Here is a 24,746-nt window from a genome sequence, read left to right as displayed (position 1 = left end):
TCTTCGCATCCTGTGAACTACAAACACAAACACTAGAAAACTTATTAGTTCACGGATTGTGTTGTTCATCAAACACCAAAACTCAATTAGCCAAAAGGCCCGGGGTCCATTTTCCTTACAAGTGCATCCCACGACTCTTTCTCGTCTGTGTATTGCATATTAGCATCAACAAGGACACTAAGAATTGCTCCCATAAAGGTAGCATACGTTTTCTCCTCTTCAGGAGTTAGTATGCCCTCTGGTTTGCGTTTACTAACATGGAACATATTCACAACAGTAAGCTAGAGCATGACCTTGACCTGTTGAAGTGCATATCCGATATTTTTTGGCTTCAGCGCATCGCCAAAACCAACCATAATTAAACAATGGAAATTGTCTATAATAAATTTTTTAATTGTTGAGTAAATAGACATATTCTATATTATATTCCGAATATAAATCATGAACAATAATAAATAAACTAGCATGATGTTGCCTAATAGGCTTGTAAGTAGTACACAGAACACATATATGACAACAGATAAAATGAAGTATAAGATTAGATCATATGATGCGTACTGATCAGATATACTGATTGACGACGTGGGTGGAAGCAGTATGGTCGACAATATGGACACAATAGTGTCGACGACGTCAAAGCAGCAGGGTCGACGAGAATAACGGAGCAGTCGCGTGAAGACGCTTCTCAAAAATCTTATTTGCCTCCTCTCGGTGCAGGATCTCCAAGACAACGGGTTTCAGAGACATGTTCCCCCGGTCGCAGATGCACGTCGGCGCTTGGGATGAAGAAGTCTACATCGACAACATAGAAGAGAGCAGAGGCAAAACTTAACTTGCATTGAGATGTCCTTATAACACCCCGTCCAATCCCTGGACCGGCGATACTTACTTCTGGCAGCTCGCTAGGATCATATATTGTCCCCACAGACTAACACAGGTCTTTTGTGTACACTTTGTCCTCACTCATGCGCACCCGAGAAAACTCCCGGTCGGTCACCCATCCCAAATTACTCCAAGACAATCACACTTAATTTGAAGGTTCTTTCGAGATAGGCTTCCGAAAAAGAAGATGCACCTTATTGGTATGGATACCCTTATTAATTCTATTAAGCCTTGGGCCAGAAAATCACTATCCCAGGGGCCAGGATATCACAATCCACCCCCTTAGAAGACCGACGTCCTCGTCGGTCAACCCCAATATAAGAACCTCCCCTCTTAGCCACGTCTGTGTGTCTAGTGTCGTCATATGCCATGCCATGTGACCACTCCGGGCCCACATGCGCCATGCGCCATATATACCCGAACCCCCTAGTCCACACACGCCCGTGAAACCTCGAGAGTCGGCTCTGATATCACTTGTAACACCCCGTCCAATCCCTAGACCGGCGGTACTTACTTATGGCAGCTCGCTAGGATCATATATTGTCCCCACAGACCAACACAGGTCTTTTGTGTGCACTTTGTCCTCACTCATGCGTACCCGAGAAAACTCCCCGGTCGGTCATCCATCCCAAATTGCTCCAAGTCAAGCACGCTTAACTTGAAGATTCTTTCGAGATAGGCTTCCGAAAAAGAAGATGCACCTTATTGGTATAGATACCCTTATTAATTCTATTAATAAGCATTGGACTAGGAAATCACCATCCCAGAGGCCAGGATATCACACTATCTGGGACGCGGTCAAATAAGGACTCTTATCCACTCGCGATCGGATAAGCTGGTTCCACAGTTTCCTTGCTACACAAGTGTTTTTTGATTTTTTAGGATTTAATCGAATTTTTTAATTAGGCCTAGCCCATAAATCCGACGTTTACATTACAAGCATTCTCCCATCATGAATTCATGATCGAAGTTTTCTTCCCTGCGGTTTCATTCGAATTCATTGGCCACAAGCTAGCATGAACCCTGAAGTCACGCAGTTAGGTATAGCAACTATCTACCGTGCCTAACTCAAGCATGGGCCCTATGATCCTATCCAAAACAAAAACGCCTCAAATAAAGCCTTCTGCTTTGACTGCTTCGTAGTCCAAGAACCCTTTCTTCTTTTTAGAGAAGGACAACGGACCAGTAGCCGCAGTGTCTCCCTTTCTCTGCACGTACTCGGCCGTAGTCCTGCAAGTTTGGGCCGGGCCCATCGGGCCAGCACGGACCCGGCACGAATTTGAAAGCACGAAGCCCGGCCCAGCACGGAAGAGAAGAAACTGGGCCAGCACGGCACGATTAGCGTGCTGGGCCGTGCTTAACGTTTTGGCCCGATGGCCCAAATGACACGGCACGACGTAATGGGCCGTGCCCGGGCCAGCCCGGCACGCAAAATGGCACGGTCAGCCCAGTTTACCAGTTGCACGCGTTAAGGGGAGGAAGGCCTTTAGGGTTCGGTCGACGCCTCGTTTCCACGCGCATACCAGCGACGCATCTCCACTCTCCAGAATACAGGGCGCCGCGCATACCAGCTCGCCACCGCGCAGCCTCTCCAGCCCGCCACCGCGCAGCCAGGAGCCAGCCACCGCGCAGCCAGGAGCCACCGCGCAGCCAGGACCCAGGAGCCACCGCGCAGCCACTAGCCCACTACGAGGCGTCGGTTTCAGTTCTACGCCGCGCAGCCGCTGCCCACTACGATGCCGTTTCAGTTCCACGCCGCGCAACCAGGAATCGAAGCGCCAGTTTCAGTCCCCGCGTCGCCAGGAATCGAAGCGCCAGGAATTGAAGCGCCGCCAGGAATCGAAGGCTCGAAGCGCCGCCAAATATGTTTCCTAGTAATTGCGGGCCGGGCCTGGGCCAGCACGGCCCGATGAAAGCCCGGCGTGCTTTAGGGCCGTGCTGGGCCTATATTTTTGGAGGTGAGCACGATTTAGCCCGGCCCGAAAGAAATTCGTGCTAGCACGGCCCGAAATATTTAAGCCCGAAGCACGATGGGCCCGTGCCGGGTCGGCCCGGCCCGGCCCAACTTGCAGGACTACTCGGCCGCTAGGGCCCCCACAGGGATGCACGCGAGCGCCGTGGCTGGCTGGCGGGGCCCGATTCCGGGGGCCCCACTTATTGCGGCGGTGTCGCTGGGACCTGTGAAATGAGAAATATTTTTTTCCTATAGTTTTATGATGAGTTGCACATCAAATATGTCGCTTTTGCAATATAATACATGCTCACAGTAGTTTTGTGATAGATTGCCAAAAAGGTTATCTTTATAATGCAAGTTATTAAATACGTAGACAGTTCCCTCTAATATTGCACTAATTATAACTCTATGTGCAGGGGCATAGCTAGATAGAAATAGGTAGGGGTGCAGCACTTTATTAAAATAGAAGGCATGTCTGAGTTTTAATAAGATGTGTTCAAATTTTAAGGGTAATAACTGGTTTTTCGATTTTATTCTAGGGCGACTGCACCTACACTCTATAATCTAGCTCCGTCCTTGACCATGTGGGTTGTCGAGCTTATCTTAAGTTCAAATTTTAAGGGTAATAACTTCTAGTGTGACCACACCCACACTCTATAACCTAGCTCCACCCCTGACCATGTGGGTTGTCGAGCTTATCTTAAGTATCTACTGCAACTATTTTACTCTAACCCTTGAACTTTTTGAGGTTTGCAAATGCAATATATGTTGACAACTTTTGACCAGGTGCATGCTAACATATGATCGTTCAATAAAACTTATTGTACGTTACGTTCAATCTTGACTTTGCATATATTCATTTATATCGCATCATGTGAAAAAAGTAAAATTTACTAGAAATGAAAGAATGAAGTCAAAGTGTCTTCATAATATTTCGAAACAACATACCATGCAATTTAAATAGCCTCACGCTTTGATTGTTAGCTTTTGGAATGGGGTGGTGGACATAGCTCAAAACTGCACAACAAAAAGAACAACCAACAATGGAAAGAGAACATATGCACACCATTTATATCACAAAAACATATTGGTTTAAATGGGTACATGAATGGTAACATGAACAATGAATACACAACTAATTCAACACCATAAAAGTTCATTTTCGGTATTTCATGGAGTGAAACCCTTCTTACTTTCTTAGAATTGAGAGCAAAGGAAATGCTACAAAAACATCATGCCACTCTATCCTTCTTTAGATATACAACCAAGCATGCAATTCGTTGTTGAGTGATACATCTTTTTTTTACTCATTTACAATAACACCGTCAATTCAACAACCCATTTTCAATAAGTTAGATTATATAATCTGGATATATCCGAAACAAACGTTCCCTTACTCCATCCGTCCACATGAGTTTGTCTATTTGGATTTGTTCTAGATCAATCACTATCAACTTTGATGTTTTTGGAGTGGTGTTGATTGCCCCAACAAAGATTTTGGAGTGATCCACTCAATCAATGTTGTAGATGGACCGGACGTCACACCATGCAGAGAGGCTCAGTGTGTATGTTCGTCGAGAATTCACTTTTATCAGTTGTTTAATTATATCTCTTAATTAAATTATTTAATCACTGATGTAATTACATAATGATGTTTTTGATAATTTTATAAACAAAACCAGATTGCATTTACTATATAAAGTTAATGTAGATTTTTTTATTCTCATCTTGTTTCTGCATTGATACATACAACCAAACAATATCTGCATCCGACATGTATAACTGGATACGAGTAACTAAAGAAAGATCTTTTGCATAAGTTTAGCCTAACTCTGAGCAGCCAGACTCACTCATACTTACTAGGCTATACTTGTACACCCAATCAAATCAAAACTTTGCATTATATATGTTCAACATTTGATGGCTGTAACGTCCATCTACTACATTGATTGAGTGGATCAAGATTGATCACCCTAGCTAACACGCATACTATGCTATGCTTCAATTTTTACGTTATATTTAACAGCTAAGACTATTCTCTATCTCACTCTCACCTATTATTTTAATCTACTATTTTAAAATCTACTTTATAAGCACTGTTATTTACTACACAATCATATACACGATCTGTCCTAATGTTTCACTAACACGCACAACACACAGCGTTGTTGGCAAAGTTTGAACGCAATCATTTTGCGGGGAAAATGTGAGACTTCCGACAAAGGGTCTGCTCTGTTCTACGGAAAAAGGGCCTCGGTCCCTGCGGACGCCGGACGGCCCTCTCATAAGACGACTCTGTCCCGTCCCGTTCGGCCGTTCCAGGTCGTGGTCTTTGCCAAATTCCCACGCCCCTGCCCACCCTGCCCGAATCCTCTCGCCCTTTACCCCCGCCCGCGACCCCATTCACACTCTCGCTGCTCCACTCCGCTCCGCTCAGCTCGTCGGGACGCGCCCCCGCCTCCCATCCCATGCCCGCCCCCGCGCTCGTCGGAGGCCGCTCGCGGCGGCCTCCCATCCCGCCGCGCTGACGAGAGGGCCTCTCGGTGGGGGCGCTTCGGGTGTTCATTTTGTCCGTTCGGGGAAGGGGAGTGCGGCGATGGGGAAGCAGCAGGAGGGGAAGCGGCGGCGCGGGGAGAAGGACGGGAAGCGGAAGGGGAGGGGGAAGACAGCTGCAGCGGCGGTGCCGGAGGACGCGGCGCCAGTGGCCGGGTGCTGGATCCGCTTCCCGCGCCTCCGCGGCTGCATGCCGTCGCGCGCCAAGGTCGACTCCTCCACCAGCGCGCGTGGCGGCGGCCGGGGTAAGGACTGCTGTCGTATTTGCTAGTATCCTGGTACTTGCTTGCTTCTTTAACTGGTCCGCTTAGCGCTTCTCCCGTCGTGGGATTTCCACATGCTCGCTCGCTTGCCTGTCCGTCTGCACGGACACGGCTGCCAGGGAAATCCGTACGAGCGCTCCAGAGGTCGGAGAGATGGTTGAGTCGATGTTGCTCGGACTATGGGCGGATTGCATGATTGGGATTGGATGCGCGTTGGTGTGCACTAATGTCTCGGGTGGGTGGTACAACTTAACCGTGCGACATGGAGAGCTGGACAGAGTGGGTGGTGTCGGGTGGGATTGGTGTGTCCGGAACTCCGGATGATATGCTTCGTTCCGTTTTACTTTCCAACGCTGGTAGATAAGCTGACGTGATGTCTGCTGCCTGCTGCGTGCTCTTGTCTAGTATCTGGACTGCTGCCATTGATGGGCCTGGACCAATAGGCGTGGGGGTTGCTTCAGTGCTGGGCGATTTTAAATGGTTCAAGTACGGACAGCTTGGTTGGAATCCTGCGTGCTGATTTTGTTTCTGCAAGATGGATGGATGTTGGCGTGAGCCAGAGAGATGCTCAAAATGAGTTTAAATTTAACATTTAATATTCTTTTCCGGCTCGTTTATTTTAAAATGTGTAGAATTGCTGAATTGGTTGATTTGCAGGCACATGTTTTGGCTTTAAATATAAAATAGTTAGGTTCCCGTTTCCAACAGGATCCAAGGATTTATATTACACGGTAAAAATTGGTTGCGCACACTTGAGAATGTGGACACATGAATTCTTTTGAATGGAGTGTCAAGTGAATGTCGAGTGGGATACCTTAGTTGTGGTTGGGAAACCAAAATAGAAAGTGCTCTGATTGGTTTGCTAGACAATATACTTTCTAGTTAGGAATACTACTCAGCCACACCACATAGAGCATTTATGTGATACACACTAAAATTATCAGATGTAACATTGAACTATACTCAGTGCTGATAGTTATGCATATGGAATATCAACTCCAACTGGAGTACAGGAGGACAGTAAACTTAGAACTTGATATGGTGTCTAGTACAGTACTGGGATGTAGAATCTGTCTCATAATCTCATGAATATGCATGGGGTTGGTTGGTTCCAGATTCACTATCTGTTAACAGAAAACATGGATAGTTATTTTATTAGTACTAGTTACTATTTAGGGGTTGTCTGGATCTGAGGATTTGGATCATATCCTCAGGATTTTGAGATTTGGTTTGAAAAACTAAATCCTAAAAGTTTTCATAGCAACTGTGCACTTACTCAGCGTTTCATGTTTGAATCATCCTTAAGTGATTATCACCTAACAGATGATATATCTACATGTGTAGAAACCAAACCATCTACTGATGATGCTTGCCAGGACCAATCAGTACCACCAGCCTCTGGTTCCGCAACAACCAGTAACACTGGAAGTATCTCACCTTCTTCCATAGTTGGAGAGGAGCTAAAACTAGCTTTCCAACTGCGTAGATTTACTTTTAGTGAACTGAAATGTGCCACGAGAAACTTCCGACCTGAGAGTCTTCTTGGCGAGGGAGGTTTTGGCTGTGTCTTTAAAGGATGGATTGAGGAGAATGGAACTGCTCCTGTTAAGCCAGGCACCGGATTAACTGTTGCTGTCAAGACACTCAACCATGATGGGTTGCAGGGGCATAAAGAGTGGGTGGTATGTTTTTATTTTTTGTTGGTATACTTTGTTGAAGAGTATTATTCAGCTCTCTGCTAATGCGTCACTAAGCAAAGTATCATTGCTTGTTTGCAGGCAGAAGTTGATTTTCTTGGAAACCTTCAGCATCCACATCTAGTGAAATTGGTTGGCTACTGCATTGAAGATGACCAGAGGTTGCTTGTGTATGAATTTATGCCCCGTGGAAGTTTGGAGAATCATCTTTTTAGAAGCAAGTATCTTTTAATCTTACCATTATTAGTTTTATATGTAACATATATGCTATTGTTATCTTATTTTTTCATTTCTATCAGTTAATCCATGTTAGTGTTTCTGTTCTTGTTATGATAGATACAGTGTGATGTTTTAACACATGTGGTACAGTCACTTCTATTTTGGTCATCACATGTGCATGAGCACTTTGGTTTTGGTTAACATAAGTGGTATGGACACCTTAACTGACCAGGGCATTGTTTGTCACAAAGTTTCCCACTGTGTGAGGGAATATTTTTTTGGTCAATAGATAGCATTTACTAACATCTTGATCTGGTACTTTGGTATGTAGGAATTCACGAGGAAATGACTAAGGTGCTATGTTGATCCTCGCCTAATTGTTTGTTTTAAGTTTTAACCATTAATATGAGCTGTAGATGGTTTTACATGTTTCCCTTTTTACATTTTCTCTTGTTAGAGTGTTACTATTTTTCTTAACCGAATGGTTTGAGTGCTATTTATTGAGTTTAGAGTTTAGACTTTCTAATAGTTCTGTTACTGAGAATTTTGTTTGCCGCTATTGCGGAGAGGATTTTATGTGCTAAATTTGACCAGTGTTGTTTTGTTTTGTCATAACATCTTGAACCTTCACATACCCATCTAATAACATTTTTTTTGTATCAAATAGAGTCATTGCCTCTACCATGGGCCATTAGAATGAAAATTGCTCTTGGTGCTGCGAAAGGCCTCGCTTTTCTTCATGAAGAAGCTGAAAGACCAGTAATCTATCGGGACTTCAAAACCTCCAATATTCTTTTAGATGCGGTAAGCAACTATATTGAAATGTTAAAAATATTCATTCATACAAATGTATTTGCTAACATATTTTTTTCAGGACTATAACGCAAAACTCTCTGATTTTGGACTTGCTAAAGATGGCCCTGAGGGTGATAAAACACATGTGTCAACTAGGGTCATGGGAACATATGGATATGCTGCACCTGAATATGTAATGACAGGTGAGTTGATAAATTATAATATTGCTTAATCTATGTTCATATTCATAGTGGATATTTCATGTGGTTGTTTATTAGGTGTTCTGTAAACATGTCATCTGGCCCTATACATTTTGTCAAACCAAGTGCTAAATTGCTGTAAACTTCAATGCATGCGTTCTAAGGTCTGGAGTTGTGTATGTAGCCGACAACAGACATGGACATGTGTGCACACACAACTTCAGTAAACCTAAACACTACGTGTGTGGGCGCACATGGCAGACAGAAGAAGTATATGGTATACATGCAACATGTGTGTTGTAGGTAGGGGTGGTAATGGATCGTGATCCAAATGTTCCTTCACAATTCGTGAGGGTCCTAAATTAATTTTAGTTCAATAATAAATAGAAGAAATAAAGCATGATCCTAATTTGATCCGATCCTTAAATTGTATAGTGTAAAACTTAGATCCCATTGTCACCCCTAGTTGTAGGTTGAGGTTGTGTGTTTGTGTATGTATGTGTTGTAAGCTTGCTTGCATTCGACTGCACTGAACTTGTGTATGTGACACATGCACATACGATTTTGGGTAAACTGAAGTTGTGTAGGGCACACAAAAAACTTGTGTTGTAGCTGTAGGTTGAGGTTGTGTCTGTGTATGCATGTGTTCTATGCTTGCTTGCATTCTAGTACACTTGTTTATGTGACATTCAGGAACTTCATGTGTGACACATGCAGATACTATTTGCGGTAAACTGAAGTTTCCTTTTCTTTTTTGGGTGCTAGGTAGGCTAGATACTACTCCCTCGGTCCCAAAATATTATTCGTTTTAGACTAAACATACATTCATTAATCATGTAGTTTATATGTGTGTCTATATTCATTATCATTCATTCGAATGTGGACAGAAAAAAAGAGGGTTAGAAAGAACTATGTCTTGGGATGGAGGGAGTATTGTTTTAGGATCTTAAATTTCTCTGTGTTTCCTACTGCTTATGAGTTCCTTTCTCGTCCAGGTCACCTGACATCGAAGAGTGACGTATATAGCTTTGGAGTTGTACTACTAGAGATGATGACTGGTAGAAGGTCAATGGACAAGAACAGGCCAAACGGAGAACACAACCTGGTTGAATGGGCACGCCCTTATCTGGGAGAAAGACGCAGATTCTATAAGCTTGTAGACCCTCGTTTGGATGGGAACTTCTCCATAAAAGGCGCCCAGAAGACGGCTCAGCTGGCCCATGCCTGCCTCAGCCGTGACCCCAAGGCTAGGCCTCTGATGAGCCAGGTGGTGGAGGTGCTGAAGCCTCTCCAGAACCTCAAGGACATGGCCAGCTCTTCCTACTACTTCCAGTCCATGCAACATGAGCGTCGCACAGCACTTGCCAACCCATATGGCAGTCAAAGCATGAAAGCGCAGAGCACCTTTGCGCGGAACGGGCAGCAGCCCATGAGGAGCCTCTCGTATGGCCCTCATGCTTCCCCGTATCGCCAGTCGCCAAGACTTGACAGCAAGCGGCAATGAGTCATGGTGCTTGTCTGTCGACCATAACATATTTTCAAGACTGAAGTTGTAACCAGAACTGGTGTATGAACTCAGCCATCCAACAAGCATCTGAGCTATCTATTATTGTGGATGAAGCAGCAACATTGATTCGAATTTGCATATCATCTGCGAGTGAATTTTTCTCTCTTGTTATCGCTTACATTTTAGCTGTACTGTCTTTACGGCTCTAGATACCTTGACTTGAAAGGTGGAACTAAACAGGGTTTTGATCGGTCTTTGAAACAATGCTCAGGCAGCAAATGCTTGGAATTTGTTCCTTCCTGGAAACCAGCAGTAGGCAAGTCTGATATATGTTACATAGTTGTCCTAAGGCTGTTCATAATCTATGGTTTCTTGTCACAATATCCAAATTTGCCACGTCACATATTACTTTAAAAGGTATATTTGTCCCAATACATAGTATTATGTTGTTTTATAGTCCTCCTAAGATAATTAAATGCTAGATGGGCCATTTAGATGGTACAATTTTTGATGCCTTTGATGTTGTGTCAGAGTGGTATCTCTCTCAAGATACGGTTTTACTCTTTTTCCTCTTTATTGAAATGCCACGTTAGCTTTTTGTTCTATATGACATGTAGAGTATGATACTGTACACCAGGGATAACCTAATGTATAGTATCATGTGTTTTTCATAATCCCCACAAGACAATTAAATGTTAGATGTGTATAAGAGTATGAATTGTGGGCACTTCGATGGTTGAAGTTTAAATACATATGATAGCATGTCTGAGTGGTATATCCTTTAAGATATTGTTTTATTTTCATTCTCCTTTACTCACATACTACATTAGTTTTTCATTCTACATGACATATATTAAATGAGTATGACACCATACACTGGGAATAACATAATGTCATGTTAGTTCCAGGGACTAAAGATTTATCCCTCTATTTTAGCTCCATTTAGTCTCTAAATTGTCAACAATGAGATTAAAATGGTGACTAAGGGGGTGTTTGGGATGGCTCCAAGTTCCAGCTCCAGTGTGGAGCTGTAGTTTATAATATCAATATAAATAGTTTTAAAATATTTTTAATCTAAATAATACACAAAATGACTTATTTAAATGTCTTCTAAAAGTTTACAACTCCAGCTCCACGATTTTCTGGAGCACCTAATGACCTACTCCACCAACTCCACCAAATTTCCTGGAGCTGGAGCTATCCCAAACAGGGCCTAAATGGACTAAACCATATTAATTTTATCTTTTGCCTCCATTTATTTTAATTGCATATACTTAGTGCAAATAAAACTCCACTCTCCAGCATATCCCCTATCACATTTCCTATCTTATCATTTATTTCAAACTCTACTCTACAAATAATATCAAACAGTATCATCTACAGTTCCACATCTCCTATTTTACACTGTCCGCTAGAGACAGTCTAATGGCGGGAGAATGATAAGGGACATTTTGGTCTTCTTGTAAATCATTTAATACGTTCTTAATACTTTTTAGTCTTTGGAATTAAACATGATAGGGATACAAACATGCCCTAAGTCTCTTTTACGACACTCTGATCTGTTATTTGAACTGTCGGTTGCTTTGTAATCAATAATATACTAATTGTCATGTGAAGAAAAGCAAAAGGGAACAATGGATGGAAGACCATCGGTGCCGACTGCCGACATCATCGTTCCATAATGCATGCTTGATGGCAGCAGCTCATCTGCTCACGCACAATTTAAGGCCCTTGCATGTGCCATCGATGTTGTGACAGGGCTCGCGTTCAGGTGGTGTACAGATTTGCCAGATATTAATCATGGTTGCCTATGGGCTTATGGCTGTCATTACTTATGGCATTTACGGTTCTTTCAACCTCGATTGCTGCTGCTAGTGTTTGCACTGCGGTCATGATGACTGGTCTGTTGGTCAGGGCAGGAGCGGACCGACGTTAAGAGCGGTGGGAGCACGGCCCCCACTCAATTCTATTGGTTTAGTGGAAGTTTTACCTTATTTACTATAATCACAAAAGCTTAATTGTAATTAATCCTTCATTGAGGCCCCACTCAAAATTAGGCCTCCATTCATTTTTGTCTAGGTCCATCCCTGGGTCAGGGGCTGGAGCCTAGCTGTGGTGGCAACGTGGTAATGAACTGAGGGGGTGTTTGTGTGAACAAAGTTGATATGTCGTGCCTTATGATTCAATTTGTAATGAGTAATTGTCAACAAGTGTAGTGACTTGGGTTGAGTCAGTTGAACTAACCGGGATGTGAGCTTGTTGGTGCAACATGTTTTTTAGCTTGTGGTACACATGTGTGGAGTCTAGAGACAATGGTCGACGACAAAAATGATGAAGGTCATGCAGGTTTGTGTTGATGGATCGAGAGCGGCGAATGACGAGCGCTGAGTCTTGATCGAGGGACTTGAGAAGCCGAGTGACTAGTCATGATGGCTAACATCTGAGTACAACCGACAGACACAAGAACATAGTGTAGCAGATCGTGTCGCAGACGCAGTTGTGGACCAACGAGACACATGTACGAGACGTGGGGGACGTGTATGAAGTACGCTACTTACGGGGGTTTCATGGATTGAGCCTAAAAACCACCTAGCGTGACAGTTCACATATTTCGCCAGGTTTGAGCCTCAAAACTTGTTAGTGCGATTTTAGAGGGAATCAGAGGCGACAAGTGGCATTAGGTGAAGCAACTTCGTGAAGGCCGTTGGACCGTTAGATAAAAATTTCAAGAGTTGGTACATTTTGCTTCTCGAGAATGGATAAGCCATGTGTATCTATGGGTGGTTTAGGGAAGAGGAATAACCCTCTATTAATAGGAGGGAAGGGCTGAACCATTCAGTTATCTCTTTTACCATTTCATTTCTCTTCATGTTTTGTTAGGAGGTCCTTAAATGCTTTGAACCTTGACATCCAAGTTCATACGATTTTGAGGAAGTGTGGCCGTAACCACACTCTGCCCTCGTGGCGTTTCATCTTGTGCCAAATCTAATGGTATTTGCTTTTGATTTGTTTATTCTCCATTCAACCCCTCTAGTTTGAGTTTTGAGTTCGTTCTTGACTTCACTTGTTTAGAATGTGTTTTAGGGTTAATCTATCGTTTAGAAAATGTCCTAGATTCATTGCAACCTATGTTATGAGCTGGTCCAATTCATGGACAAGTTTTCTAATAGATTTGTTCTTTTGACAAAACCCCAACTAAATCCCAAGTCAAGTTTTCTAATAGATCTGTTCTTTTGACAAAACCCCAACCCGTTTGAGCTCAAAATTTGTGGACACCTTAGAGGCTCCCTTGTGAAGGTGTGTGTGTAAATTTCATCTCAATCGAAGTCCGTTTGTATCAATTTTGCATTCTAAAACTAAAATCCGAGATGTCGAAAACAACCTTAGTTAGCAGCATAATTTTGTGTCGTTTCAAACTTTTTTATGTCTGTTTGGTGATCCTTTTGTTTTGTTGGACTCGTGTATGTCCTAGCAACTTTTCCACATATCTTGTGTGTTATTTACTTTTTGGAGGTTAGGGTGTGACATTGGAAAGCAAGCCAAAGTTGTCTGAGTGCAACGTTTTTATTGGCTCTCATTCACCCCTTGGTCGCCTAATTCGATCCTTCAATTGGTATCAGAGCCAGTTAAGGATCATTCCACCTTAGTCGGTTCTTGATCCGCGGAGGCGACAATGGAACATGGTGCTAGCAAACCATCGTTCTTCGATGGGACAAATTACTCGTACTAGAAGATCCGCATGTCGACATATCTTCATAGCATTGGCTCGTGATTTTGTGAAATTTGCCTCAATCGCACTTACATGATCCAAGTGGTTTGAGTCACTCCTCATGAAGTAGAGAGCCATGACTCGAACAATAAGGCTCGTAATGCATTGTTTTCATGTCTCCCGCTCTCTGAATTTGAAGCAGTTAGAATTTGGATATGACTCATGAGATCTACACTAGTCTGGAGAAATTCCATGAGGGTAATGACCATGTGAAACTAGACACTTTGAGACCTACCGTCAAGAGTATGACAATTTTGTACAGTGGACTAGAGAGACCATTGATTCTATGTTTTCTCGGTTCCAGATAATTATCAATAAGATGTGCGCAAACAAGAAACAACTTCCCTATGACGATCATGAGAGAGTACTCAAGTTACTACATGTTTTAGATCGAAGGGTTTTTGGAGGTTGAAAGGGAAATGTGCCCTTGGGCCATTTCTAAGTATTTTGGTGATTTAGTGTCCAACACAAGTGCCAAGTGTTAAATGGTGGACAAAGTACAAATCAAGTATAAAGGTATGTTTCTCAGACTTAGTACATTGTTTTAGAGACTAATGTATTATGTCTAAGTGCTGGAAACAGGAAAAATCAAGTTGAGATTAAAGATGGCTTTGTTCAGCCATAGTCAGCTCTGTCTGGGTGCACCGGACAGTGTCCGGTGCGCTAGGCTGGCTCAGGCGAACTTGCTGCTCTCGAGAAATGATTAACGGCGTATGGCTATAAATCACCGGACTGTCCGGTGAGCCAACGGTCGGCCGGGCCAACGGTCGGCCGCGCGATCCGCGCTAGACACGTGGCCGAGCCAACGGTCAGAAGGGAGCACCGGACTGTCCGGTGCGCCAACGGCTCTCAGGCGCCAACGGTCGGCTTCGCCAAAGAAGGAAAGAAATCCGCACCAGACTGTCCGGTGCGCCAGGCGACAGAAGGCAAGAATTGCCTTCTTGAAATGCTCTCAACGGCTCCTAGCTGCCTTGGGGCTATAAAAGGGACCCCTAGGCGCATGGAGGAGTACATCAAGCAACCTTTGAGCATTGTTGCTCATTCACACTTCACTCTTGCGCACTAGTCGACATTCTTAGTGATTTGAGCTCTGTTCTAGTGAGAACCTTGAGATATTATTTTGAGTTCAAGTCTTGATCGTGTGTGTGCGTATTTGCTGTGGTTTTGAGTGTGTTGCTTCCCTCCCTTACTCTTGTGCTTCATATTGATTCTTATTGTAAGGGCGAGAGACTCCAAGTTGTGGAGATTCCTCGCAAACGGGAAAAGAGTAAAGTGAAAAGAACACCATGGTATTCAAGTTGATCATTGGATCACTTGAGAGGAGTTGAGTGCAACTCTCATCCGTTGGGACGCCACAACGTGGAGTAGGCAAGTTTTGTACTTGGCCGAACCACGGGATAAAATCCTCGTGTCTCTTGTGCTTGTCCTTATTGTGTCTATTGTGCTTCACAAGAGCTCTCCTCTCTACTCACTTGATTTCATTATACTAAATCTTAATCAAGTTTGTGGTGTTAAGTTTTAAGTTTTACAGGATCACCTATTCACCCCCCCTCTAGGTGCTCTCAATTGGTATCGGAGCCGTTCTCTTCAAGAAGGGACTAATCGCCCGAAGAGATGGATCCTAAGGGAAAGGGGATGGTGGTCAACAACAACGAGAAGGAGTTTATCTTCAATGAGCCAAAGGATGACAAGCCTACGGACTCGGGCTCGAGCCACAAAAGAAGAGAAGGGAAGAAGAATAAGACAAGGCGCATAAAGGAGATCATCTACTACGATGACAGCGACGAGTCTACTTCTTCCCAAAACGACGATGACGACTACGAGAAAAAGAAAACGATCAATTCAAACTTTTCTTTTGATTATTCTCGTATTCCGCAAAGCACAAATGCTCATTTACTCTCCATTCCACTTGGTAAACCTCCTCACTTTGATGGAGAGGACTACGGATTTTGGAGTCACAAAATGCGTAGTCATTTGTTCTCTCTCCATCCAAGCATATGGGAGATAGTTGAGAATGGAATGCATTTTGATAGTAGTGATAGTCCCATGTTCATAAATGAGCAAATTCACAAAAATGCACAAGCTACTACTGTTCTTCTAGCATCTTTGTGCAGGGATGAATACCATAAAGTGAGCGGCTTGGATAACGCCAAGAAGATTTGGGACACCCTCAAGATCTCACATGAGGGGAACGACGTCACCATGCTCACCAAGATGGAGTTGGTGGAGGGCGAACTCGGGAGATTCGCGATGATAAGGGGGGAGGAGCCAACCCAAACGTACAACAGGCTCAAGACCCTTATCAACAAAATAAGGAGCTATGGAAGCACGCGATGGACGGACCACGACGTCGTTCGCCTAATGCTAAGGTCCCTTACCGTACTTGATCCACATTTGGTAAACAATATTCGTGAAAATCCTAGGTACACCAAGATGTCGCCCGAAGAAATTCTTGGAAAATTTGTAAGCGGGCGAATGATGATCAAGGAGGCGAGATACGTGGATGATGCATTGAATGGCCCAATCCACGAGCCTCAAACCATTGCCCTCAAAGCGACAAGAAGAAAGGAAGCGCTACCGAGCAAGGTGGCTCAAGTTGAGGCGGCCGGGCTTAATGATGAAGAGATGGCCCTTATCATCAAGCGGTTCAAGACGGCGCTAAAAGGTCGCAAGGAGCACCCCAACAAGAACAAAACGAAGGGAAGCGCTCCTGCTTCAAATGCGGTAAGATTGGTCACTTTATCGCTAACTGTCCTGATAATGATAGTGACCAGGAAAAGAAGAGTGGAAAGTGGGAGAAGAAAAAGAACTACAAGAAGGCGAAGGGCGAGGCACATCTTGGAAAGAAGTGGGATTCAGATTGTTCCTCGTCCGACTCCGACAATGAAGGACTCGCCGCCACCGCCTTCAACAAGTCATCACTCTTCCCCAACGAGCATCACACATGCCTCATGGCAAAGAAGAAGAAGGTATGTACTCGAAACAATACTACTTATGCTTCTTCAAGCGAGGATGAGTCTAGTGATGATGATGAAATAGATTATTCATGCTTATTCAAAGGCTTAGATAGAACTAAGATCGATAAGCTTAATGAATTGATTGATGCTTTGAATGACAAGAATAGATTACTAGAAAAACAAGAGGACCTTTTATATGAAGAGCATGATAAATTTGTTAGTGCACAAAATTCTCTTGCTCTAGAAGTTAAAAGAAATGAAATGCTTTCTTGTGAACTATCTACTTGTCATGAAACCATTTCTTCTTTAAAGAGTGTTAATGATGATTTAAATGCTAAACTAGAAGTAGCAAATAAATCTAACTCTTGTGTAGAAATTTGCAATAGGTGCAAAGACTTTAATATTGATGCTTGTAGTGAACATCTAGTTTGCATTTCAAAATTAAATGATGAAGTGGCTAGTCTTAATGCCCAACTTAAGACTAGCAAGAATGAATTTGAAAAGTTAAAATTTGCAAGGGATGCCTACACGATTGGTAGACACCCCTCAATTAAAGATGGTCTTGGCTTCAAGAGGGAAGTCAAGAACTTAACAAGCCATAAGTCTTCCATCTTCGCCAAGGAGAAAGGGAAGGCCTCTATGGCAAATAGTGTGCAAAAGAACCATGCTTTCTTATACCATGATAGGAAATTTGCTAGAAATGTTCATCATGATAGGAATTGTAATGCCTATGGTTCAAATGCAATGATTGCTTTAAGTTCTTCCTATGTGCATGATAGAAATTTAGCTAGGAGAAATGTTGTTCATCATATGCCTAGGATAAATATGGCTAGTGTCCCTAGGAAAGATAATGAACCTTCTACAATTTATCATGCTTTAAATGCCTCCTTTGCTATTTGTAGAAAGGATAAGAAAGTAGTTGCTAGAAAATTAGGGGCAAAATGCAAGGGAGATAAAACTTGCATTTGGGTCCCTAAGGCTATTTGTACTAACCTTGTAGGACCCAACAAGAGTTGGGTACCTAAGACCCAAGCCTAAATTTGCCTTGCAGGTTTATGCATCCGGGGGCTCAAGCTGGATTATCGACAGCGGATGCACAAACCACATGACGGGGGAGAAGAAGATGTTCTCTTCCTACGTCAAGAACAAGGATCCCCAAGACTCAATTATATTCGGTGATGGGAACCAAGGCAAAGTGAAAGGTTTAGGCAAGATTGCAATCTCAAATGAGCACTCTATTTCCAATGTATTCTTAGTAGAGTCTCTTGGATATAATTTGTTATCCGTAAGTCAATTATGTAATATGGGATATAATTGTCTATTCACAAATGTAGATGTGTCTGTCTTTAGAAGAAGTGATGGTTCATTAGCCTTTAAGGGTGTATTAGACGGCAAACTCTATTTAGTTGATTTTGCAAAAGAGGAGGCTGATCTAGATGCATGCTTAATTGCTAAGACTAGCATGGGCTAGCTGTGGCATCGCCGCTTAGCACATGTGGGGATAAAGAACCTTCACAAGCTTCTAAAGGGAGAACACGTGATAGGTCTAACTAATGTTACCTTCGAAAAAGATAGACCTTGTGCATCTTGTCAAGCAGGGAAACAGGTGGGAAGCTCTCATCATGCCAAAAATGTGATGACAACATCAAGACCCCTGGAGTTACTTCATATGGACCTCTTCGGACCCGTCGCCTATCTGAGCATAGGAGGAAGTAAGTATGGTCTTGTTATAGTTGATGATTTTTCCCGCTTCACTTGGGTATTCTTTTTGCAGGATAAATCTGAAACCCAAGGGACCCTCAAGCGCTTCCTAAGGAGAGCTCAAAACGAGTTTGAGCTCAAGGTGAAGAAGATAAGGAGCGACAATGGGTCCGAATTCAAGAACCTTCAAGTGGAGGAGTATCTTGAGGAGGAAGGAATCAAGCACGAGTTCTCCGCCCCCTACACACCACAACAAAATGGTGTGGTAGAGAGGAAGAACAGGACGCTTATAGACATGGCGAGGACGATTCTTGGAGAGTTCAAGACCTCCGAGCGCTTTTGGTCGGAAGCCGTGAACACGGCTTGCCACGCCATCAACCGGGTCTACCTTCATCGTCTCCTCAAGAAGACTTCGTATGAGCTACTAACCGGTAACAAACCCAATGTTTCATATTTTCGAGTTTTTGGGAGTAAATGCTACATTCTAGTGAAGAAGGGTAGGAATTCCAAATTTGCTCCCAAAGCCGTAGAAGGGTTTTTGTTAGGTTATGACTCAAATACAAAGGCGTATAGGGTCTTCAACAAATCATCGGGTTTGGTTGAAGTCTCTAGCGATGTTGTATTTGATGAGACTAATGGCTCTCCAAGAGAGCAAGTTGTTGATCTTGATGATGTAGATGAAGAAGACGTTCCAACAGCCGCAATACGCACCATGGCGATTGGAGATGTGAGGCCAATGGAACAAAAGGAGCAAGATCAACCTTCTTCCTCAACAATGGTGCATCCCCCAACTCAAGACGATGAACAGGTTCATCAAGAGGAGGCGTGCGATCAAGGGGGAGCACAAGATGATCATGTAATGGAGGAAGAAGCGCAACCGGCACCTCCAACCCAAGTTCGAGCGATGATTCAAAGGTATCATCCCGTCGACCAGATTTTGGGTGATATTAGCAAGGGAGTAACTACTCGGTCTCGATTAGTTAATTTCTGTGAGCATTACTCCTTTGTATCTTCTATTGAGCCTTTCAGGGTAGAGGAGGCCTTGCTAGATCCGGACTGGGTGTTGGCCATGCAAGAGGAGCTCAACAACTTTAAGAGAAATGGAGTTTGGACACTGGTGCCTCGTCCCAAGCAAAATGTTGTGGGAACCAAGTGGGTGTTCCGCAACAAACAAGACGAGCACGGGGTGGTGACAAGGAACAAGGCACGACTTGTGGCAAAAGGTTATGCCCAAGTCGCAGGTTTGGACTTTGAGGAGACTTTTGCTCCTGTGGCTAGGCTAGAGTCCATTCGTATTTTGCTAGCATATGCCGCTCACCATTCTTTCAGGTTGTTCCAAATGGATGTGAAGAGCGCTTTCCTCAACGGGCCAATCAAGGAGGAGGTGTACGTGGAGCAACCCCTGGCTTCGAGGATGAACAGTACCCCAACCACGTGTGTAAGCTCTCTAAGGCGCTCTATGGACTTAAGCAAGCCCCAAGAGCATGGTATGAATGCCTTAGAGACTTTTTAATTGCTAATGCTTTCAAGGTTGGGAAAGCCGATCCAACTCTTTTTACTAAGACTTGTGATGGTGATCTTTTTGTGTGCCAAATTTATGTCGATGACATAATATTTGGTTCTACTAACCAAAAGTCTTGTGAAGAGTTTAGCAGGGTGATGACTCAAAAGTTTGAGATGTCAATGATGGGCGAGTTAAGCTACTTCCTTGGGTTCCAAGTGAAGCAACTCAAGGATGGGACCTTCATCTCCCAAACGAAGTACAAACAAGACTTGATCAAGAGGTTTGGGATGAAGGACGCCAAGCCCGCAAAGACTCCAATGAGAACCGACGGACACACCGACCTCAACAAAGGAGGTAAGTCCGTTGATCAAAAGGCATATCGGTCTATGATAGGGTCTTTACTTTATTTATGTGCTAGTAGACCGGATATTATGCTTAGCGTATGCATGTGTGCTAGATTTCAATCCGATCCAAGGGAATGTCACTTAGTGTCGGTGAAGCGAATTCTTAGATATTTAGTCGCTACGCCTTGCTTCGGGATCTGGTATCCAAAGGGGTCTACCTTTGACTTGATTGAATATTCAGACTCCGACTATGCTGGATGTAAGGTCGATATGAAGAGTACATCGGGGACGTGCCAATTCTTAGGAAGGTCCCTGGTGTCATGGAGTTCTAAGAAACAAACTTCCGTTGCCCTATCCACCGCTGAAGCCGAGTACGTTGCTGCAGTACAGTGTTGCGCGCAACTACTTTGGATGAGGCAAACCCTCAGGGACTTTGGCTACAATTTGAGCAAAGTTCCACTCCTATGTGATAATGAGAGTGCTATCTGCATGGCGGATAATCCTGTTGAACACAGCCGCACAAAGCACATTGACATCCGGCATCACTTTTTGAGAGACCACCTGCAAAAGGGAGATATCGAAGTGTTTCATGTTAGCTCCGAGAACCAGCTAGCCGATATCTTTACCAAGCCTTTAGATGAGCAGACCTTTTGCAAGTTGCGTAGTGAGCTAAATGTCTTAGATTCGCGGAACTTGGATTGATTTATAGCATACATGTGTTTATGCCTTGATCATGTTCCTTAATGAATTCTGTTGTTTATTTATGGTGCTCAAGTTGTACAAGCACTCCCCGGACCTCACAAGTCCATTTGCAAGTGATGCACATATTTAGGGGGAGATGTGCTACAACTTGACCCTTTGAGGCTAACTCTGTGCTTGAGTTTGCTTAATTTAGTCTCAAAGGAGGTATGAAAGGGAAAAGGTGGACTTGGACCATGCAAGACTTCCACTGCACTCCGATGAAAGAGTAACTTTTTCCAAGTTCATCTTTGTACTCTTATTGCCTTTTTACTCTTAGTTGAAGATTTTGGTGAGGCAATGGGGTTAAAGTGTGGGGGATAGATATCCCCTGGGTCCACTAAAGAAGTAAAAGGCCTCACGAAAAGGCCCAAGGGCCCAATAATTCGTAAGGTCATTCTTTCGCGGGCCTGGGGAAAGACAACCAACAAAGAAGAGAAGACGTGAGACCGGATTGGTGCAAACCCGGACGGCCCACAACGACGAACGAATAAATCGCAACAGAGACCCGACTTTCCCGCGGAGAAGCCCCCATGCAACGGAGCCATGCGAGGATAAGTCGGCAAGGGTTATGTGGGGATAAACTCAGGAGGTTCACTATCTTTTAGCTACTTGTTGTTATCATATCCACATGTACCGCCCCACGGTCAAGTATATAAGGCCTAGGGAGCACCCCTTTAGATCGATCGACCCTACAACATTACTTAGCCTCCCACATCAACTCTCTGAGTTCTAAAACCAGAGAGCCCTCCTGAAATCCAGTATACATACTCGCCAGGACGTAGGGTGTTACGCATTTCTAAGCGGCCCGAACCTGTAAATCTTGTCCACTGTCCCTCGTGCGATCGGCACGAACCATTCTGCTACAGTCGTCGACACCGTCCTACTCCTAGAAAACACCTTGAGGGGCAACCCTAGGTGTGCGGTCGGAACCAAAACACCGACAGCTGGCGCGCCAGGTAGGGGGTGTGTCGGCGATCCAAGCTAGCTCAATGGCCATCACCTTCCACAGCAAGATCACCGTGCGTCCCGGATCCACATTCCGCTTCGGAACAATATCATCCGTGGCGGATGAAGAGGGAATTCTACACCGAATCGCGGACCCGCCGGAAAAGAAGTCTCCTCCAACGAACTCCGAAAACGCCGGAGAAGCGCAACCTCCGGCTCTTCGGAAAAAGATCGTCTCCGGAAAGTCGGGGGCCGAGGGCTTGTTGACCCGGAAAACTCCACTGTCTACTTCCCCGACAAAAGAATGGACATGGATCGCAAGAAAGAAGGAGACCACGGAGAAGCAAGTTGTTCTTCCCATTCCTCCGGCCTCAAAGGAGAATGGAAAGAAAGTCGCTGCGACAGCCGCACCATTCTACCCCGACGTCCTCTTCATCGGGAGAGTGGAGTCGCCCACCGTCTCCGACGACGAGCCGACTGCACCCGGAGAAGAACCGCCTCAACGAGAATCCCGCCGGCGGAGGAATCGGCGCAGGAACATTCAACGACATCACGTGGCCGGAGAACGGGATCCGGAGCAACCTGTCTCGCGAGACGAGGTCTCGGAGATAGGAGAAACTCCGGAAGAACGCGTCTTCAGAGAGCGAAGGAACTCCCGACGACGTGATCGCCGACGGGCTCAGGAACGAGCCGAGCAAGATGCAAGGCAATGCCGGGAGAATCCACTCTTCGGGCGCAACCTGAACCCCGACTTCGCCCGAGCTATGAACACGCCGAGCGAAGTCGGAGGGGTACTAGCTCGGATAGCTGACGGACTTCCTCGGACTCCCGACGCTGAGGGCTACCGACGCCTGTTTACCCAGGCAGCCAACCATCTTCTACCGCTTGCTCACCCGCCGAACGATCTACGACATGCCATCAACAGTCGCCGAGACGCGCGAAGCTCTATCAATGCTTCACGCGAACGGTGGCATGAGAAAGAGATTCGACGTCGAGAAGAGTACGACAGGGATCATGGCATCCCGGCTCAGAGCCAGGCCACCAGAACTGAGTCGGCGACGGCCTCAACTGGCGGTACCACCCGGGGACGGTCGAGGAACCACAACCACGACTCCCCTCCCCGGGACAGACATCGTCCCCGTCGACAGGAGGACACGTGCGGAGTATCCGCTCTTACTCCGCGCCTTAGGGCCATCCAATGGCCTCCCAACTTCAAGGTATCCAATGTCGACAAATATGAACCTAAGCAGGATCCAGGAGGATGGCTAGCCGTCTACACCACCGCTGCTCGAGCTGCCGGGGCGTCCGAAGACGTGATGACCGCGTATTTACCCATCGTCCTTGGGCAAGACGCGCTGCAATGGCTGCGACATCTACCCCGACACTGCATCGACGACTGGGGAGACTTCAGCCGACGCTTCACCGCCAACTTCCAGTCCCTCTCCGACAAGCCGGCGCAACCGTGGGACCTCAAATCCATCAAGCGCCGAGGGGATGAGACTCTCCGGTCTTACCTCAAGAGGTTCCAGACCATGAGAAATCGTATCCCCGAGGTCACGGAGGCGGCCGTGATCGAGGACTTCTACAGAGGATCCAATGACTCGGTTTTTGTCCGAGCCATACTACAGAAGGCGCCAACTACTTCCGAGGAGCTGTTCCGGGAAGCCGACCTCTACATCACCGCCGATGAGCGAGCTCAGGACCTCATCGGAGGGACAAAGCCCGCGCCGGCAGCACCACGACGTGACGCGAACCAGCAATCCGACAAACGCTGGGAGAAGAGGCCTCGCGAAGAAGTACACGCCGCCGGACCACCTGCTTCTCGCGCCATAGGAGGGCCCCGCGGAGGCGAGCGCACGCTGGACGACATCCTCGACGCCCAATGCCCATACCACAAGGACATGCGCCACACTCTTCGCAACTGCCGAGACTTCAAACACTCCGTCGGGCATGGCCGACCCTTCCAACCTCTACCTCCCCTCCGCCGAGGGGAGGACCGGATGAACCACGACAACCTCATCGGCCGGAGGAAGGAGGAGGAGGAGCCTTCCCGCGCGTTGACAGGGAAGTCAACGTTATCTTCGGCGGACATGGGTCGCAGGAGAACAAAAGGCAACAAAAGCTCAACGACCGACAGATACTGGTGGCCACCACCGGTCCTCCCGCCCCATACCGGTGGTCGGAGCACCCGATCACTTTCACTCGGGAAGATCAGTGGCTCAACTTCGACCATCCAGGCAAATACCCGCTCCTCGTCGATCCGGTGATCCGAGAGAGCCGGGTAAAGAAGGTGCTAGTGGACGGGGGGAGCAGCATCAACGTCACCTTCCCCCGTACGCTCCAAGGCTTGGAAGTTCACCTCAAAGAGCTCCACGAGTCAGATACTCCTTTCTTCGGCATCGTGCCGACGGAAGGGGAATACCCGCTAGGCCACATCTACATGCCGGTCACCTTCGGGACTCCGGAGAACTACAGAACCGAGTTCCTGAGGTTTGAGGTGGCGAACTTCGACTGCGGGTACAACGCCATCATCGGGAGGCCGGGGCTGGCCAAATTCATGGCCATTCCGCACTATACATACATGATACTGAAGATGCCAGGACCGCAAGGGATCATAACTGTGCGCGCCGACTTCCAAGGCGCCGCAGAATGTTTCCGAGTGGCCATCCAAGCGGCCCTCACCACTAAGCCGTCAACGGTTCCTTCTACGCCGGC

At 45.5% G+C, this 24,746-nt stretch overlaps 1 protein-coding gene across 1 annotated transcript; it reads left to right on the top strand.

Moving 5' to 3' along the window:
• Positions 1-5,151: 5,151 nt before the first annotated feature.
• LOC100284184 (uncharacterized) lies at positions 5,152-10,334 on the top strand. The gene is given in 6 exon segments (NM_001157080.1): positions 5,152-5,634; positions 6,997-7,334; positions 7,431-7,566; positions 8,236-8,372; positions 8,443-8,566; positions 9,559-10,334. Coding segments are annotated over 6 exon segments (1,446 nt in total). The 5' UTR covers positions 5,152-5,432; the 3' UTR covers positions 10,068-10,334.
• Positions 10,335-24,746: the final 14,412 nt, after the last annotated feature.

Source organism: Zea mays, chromosome 3 (genome assembly GCF_902167145.1).
Source record: "Zea mays cultivar B73 chromosome 3, Zm-B73-REFERENCE-NAM-5.0, whole genome shotgun sequence".
In the NCBI taxonomy this organism is placed as follows: Eukaryota; Viridiplantae; Streptophyta; class Magnoliopsida; order Poales; family Poaceae; genus Zea; species Zea mays.
This window is presented reverse-complemented; position numbering and strand designations above follow the sequence as displayed.